The sequence below is a fragment of the Tigriopus californicus genome, chromosome 11, assembly GCF_007210705.1.
Source record: "Tigriopus californicus strain San Diego chromosome 11, Tcal_SD_v2.1, whole genome shotgun sequence".
Lineage (NCBI taxonomy): Eukaryota > Metazoa > Arthropoda > Copepoda > Harpacticoida > Harpacticidae > Tigriopus > Tigriopus californicus.
In genome coordinates this window covers 9,807,639-9,810,574 of record NC_081450.1, presented here as the reverse complement: position 1 = coordinate 9,810,574, position 2,936 = coordinate 9,807,639, and the positions used below count along the sequence as shown (strand labels likewise).

The 2,936-nt window shown below is 39.5% G+C and overlaps 2 protein-coding genes across 2 annotated transcripts in view; one reads left to right on the top strand and one right to left on the bottom strand.

Annotated features, from left to right (window-relative positions):
• The window catches only part of LOC131889789 (polypeptide N-acetylgalactosaminyltransferase 2-like), a 31,183-nt gene that overhangs the window by 11,777 nt on the left and 16,470 nt on the right, over positions 1–2,936 (bottom strand). The window lies entirely within an intron of this gene.
• LOC131889808 (keratin-associated protein 6-2-like) overlaps positions 1–2,936 on the top strand; it is a gene marked incomplete in the record, with an annotated part of 56,869 nt that overhangs the window by 48,432 nt on the left and 5,501 nt on the right. Inside the window, 1 exon segment of the mRNA XM_059239006.1 lies at positions 2,622–2,915. Coding sequence (XP_059094989.1) covers positions 2,622–2,915 — 294 coding nt within the window.

The window sequence follows — 2,936 nt, the reverse complement described above, 5'->3', positions numbered from 1 at the left end:
CCAAACTAAGCACTTTCGTTTCCATTTACGATTCAAAAGATTTATCTTAAAATCCAAAAAATAAAAAATAAAGGCAGCCCAAACTCAAAACCCTAGATATGCATGAAATATGCTTGAAAACATCAAACATGTAATGTAAACGAAAAAACCATTTTTTGACAGAATGATGACGTTTTACACCATTTGGTATCCAAAACACAAGGCTGGTGGCATTAACTAAACTGTCAAAACCGAGCTTTGTAACAATTGGTACATTTTTTTAAACTGTAAGAAAACTTGTAAATCAATTCAAACCCTTAAAGAACTGCAGATGATCATTGATTTTTCGTCCCAGTTTCATGGCTAATTCTATGGGAGGATTAAGACAACGACAAACGCCAAACATAGCTCATGAGTAGAGATCGGACTTGAAATTGATTTGCACATAGAGCAGCAATTCAAAGGGTTTTTCGTAACTGGTTTTTTTCTTTGGATAGTTCAGACCATCCACACTGAGGTAAACCTATAACTCATTGTAACCCTCAATGATTTCTGCTCAACGTACAAATAACTTTCAAATCCGATCTCTACTCATGAGGAAATGTGCTGGGATTGAACGTAATCTAGCTTGCTTCCAATTAGCGTCAATTAGCAATGGGTCAAAAATCTCCACCTCAAATTCCTTGACTCTTCAAACCGGTTTGTTTTCTATGTACAGTCTCTCGTTGCACATTGAGTATGTATTGTTGTTTCTCTTGTTATTTACTCTTCCAGCTTTTCTTCCAGCATTTACTCTCCCCTGCTCCATTTTCAAAAACCACCTACCTGTTCTTCCAACTTAATATGTAACAATGTTTAAAATATATACCCACCCAAAAAAACCCCATTTCCCACAAATGCCCCGTAATGCTTGTCGCTACCAGCAAAAGAACAATTGATCGCCTAATTCCTTCATCTTACCCACAAGACCTTTTTCACTTACTCAACATTCTCCCAGGGGGAAATAAGTAACTAGGGATGCGAGAATCTACCAAAAACTAACGGGCATTTTCACTTACCGTGGCGGAAAAGGATGCCTGATTGGCAAGGATATCATTTTATGATGGCATCAATTGTACTAGATAGTTTATGGATCATTAAGCGAGAATTTTGACGACTGCAAAAACAACAGAGGATTTTTTCCTTCTCTTTGGCCAACTTTAGTGCGAACATGCTAGTTATTAATCGCAAAGGATGTCTTGGACTAACACACCACCACACTGAAGCATCTTCATATCATTCAGTGGTACAAGGTTTCGACTAAGTCCAGCAAGCATCTGATATTGAGGCCATCAGAGAACAATAATTTTGCTTTTCAGCAATCCCTGCAGAAAGTGTTGGTAACGTTGTGGAAACATGTCGGGCCAATATGAGTCTTGGTGCGAAAGGATATTGAATTACCTTGTATAAGATGTAAGAAATTGTACAAAAATAGGTTCCAGACATTGCCCCTTAGATATCAAAGAAGTATTCAAGACCAAAGTCGCTTTGAACTTACGAAGCAGATTGTTGGCACTCCATTTGGACATGGGATAGCTCTATATCATCTGTCAGTTACAATAAATGATTGATTCCTCTTAAAAATAGTATGTCTGGTGCATTAAAACAACTCATGTTGGTAGAATTTCAATGCATTAAAAAACGAGAAACTTTGACCACAATAGTACAGGAAAACCGAATTCCATTCAGCTTTGAAATATCCATGACCAACAGAAAGCCCTCAATAAAAGCTTTGAGTTGACATTCGAACAGAAAAAAAAACCTGTAGTAGGTCAAAATACAACCCAATGAACGCATACGAATAATTGTTCCTGGTTCCTTAAGTGATTTCTTTCGTTCAAAGTATATATCAAAACCAAAATGCTGCATTTGCTATTGCATTCGACGAAGCACTAACAATGCAGGAGGTAGGCGTCTTTGTGCAATAACTTCTATTTTTCGTAGATTTTACAATCTTCAGCCTGAAGCAATCTTAGCACCAACATGCAAATTCATTTCTTGGAAAAGAGACCTAAAATGAAACGAATCTTACTCTTCGATGATTTTTCAGGGGCATTTTTATCTGACTTTGCCGGTTATTTTACAAAGGCAGCAATAAAACACGCAAAACCAACACCCTTAAGTAACAAATCAACATAGAACACATTTTTCAGTCAAGGCTTGAAACTAGCACATTACGGTATTATGGCAAATTAGGGGTATGGCCACCCTTTAAAACCCCCATTCGTTGACACAATTCCGTACTTCTAGGGTTAAGTCCTAAGAATCTATTAAAGGCTCATATTATAAGGTAAGAAGACTTTTTTGGAACCAAACTTACTGTGCGCGATTATTAAAGCAATCCAAATGTCAAACTCAACTTGATTTATGATTGGATCTAGAGGCACCTGGCCCACACGTATGAGCACAAAGGTCTTGCAGTTGGTATTTAAGCATCGTCAACTGTGGTGATGGATATCAGTCTACTTGCAGTTGGCAAAGAGTCAAGGCATACGACATCAGCATTCAGAATGAACAAGTTTGTGGTAAGTGTAAATAATTGTACTTCACTTTGGACCAAGGAAAACGAACAACCTTCAAATGATTTCACTGTTACTTTGCAGGCTTTCGTAGCTTTCGTTCTCGCAGTTGCCTGCGCTGAACCTGAGGCCAGCCCTTATGGTGGTTATGGAGGCCGAGGAGGTTATGGTGGTTATGGTGGCTATGGCGGTTATGGTGGTGGCTATGGCTATGGCCATGGCCATGGCAAACGATCTGCTGAAGCTGAACCTGGCTATGGCGGCTATGGCGGCTATGGCGGTGGTTACGGCCGTGGATATGGCGGCGGTTATGGCGGTGGCTATGGACACAGCTATGGATATGGCAAGCGATCAGCTGAAACCACCGAGGTTGAAGTTGTAAAGCGATCTGCCGAGGCC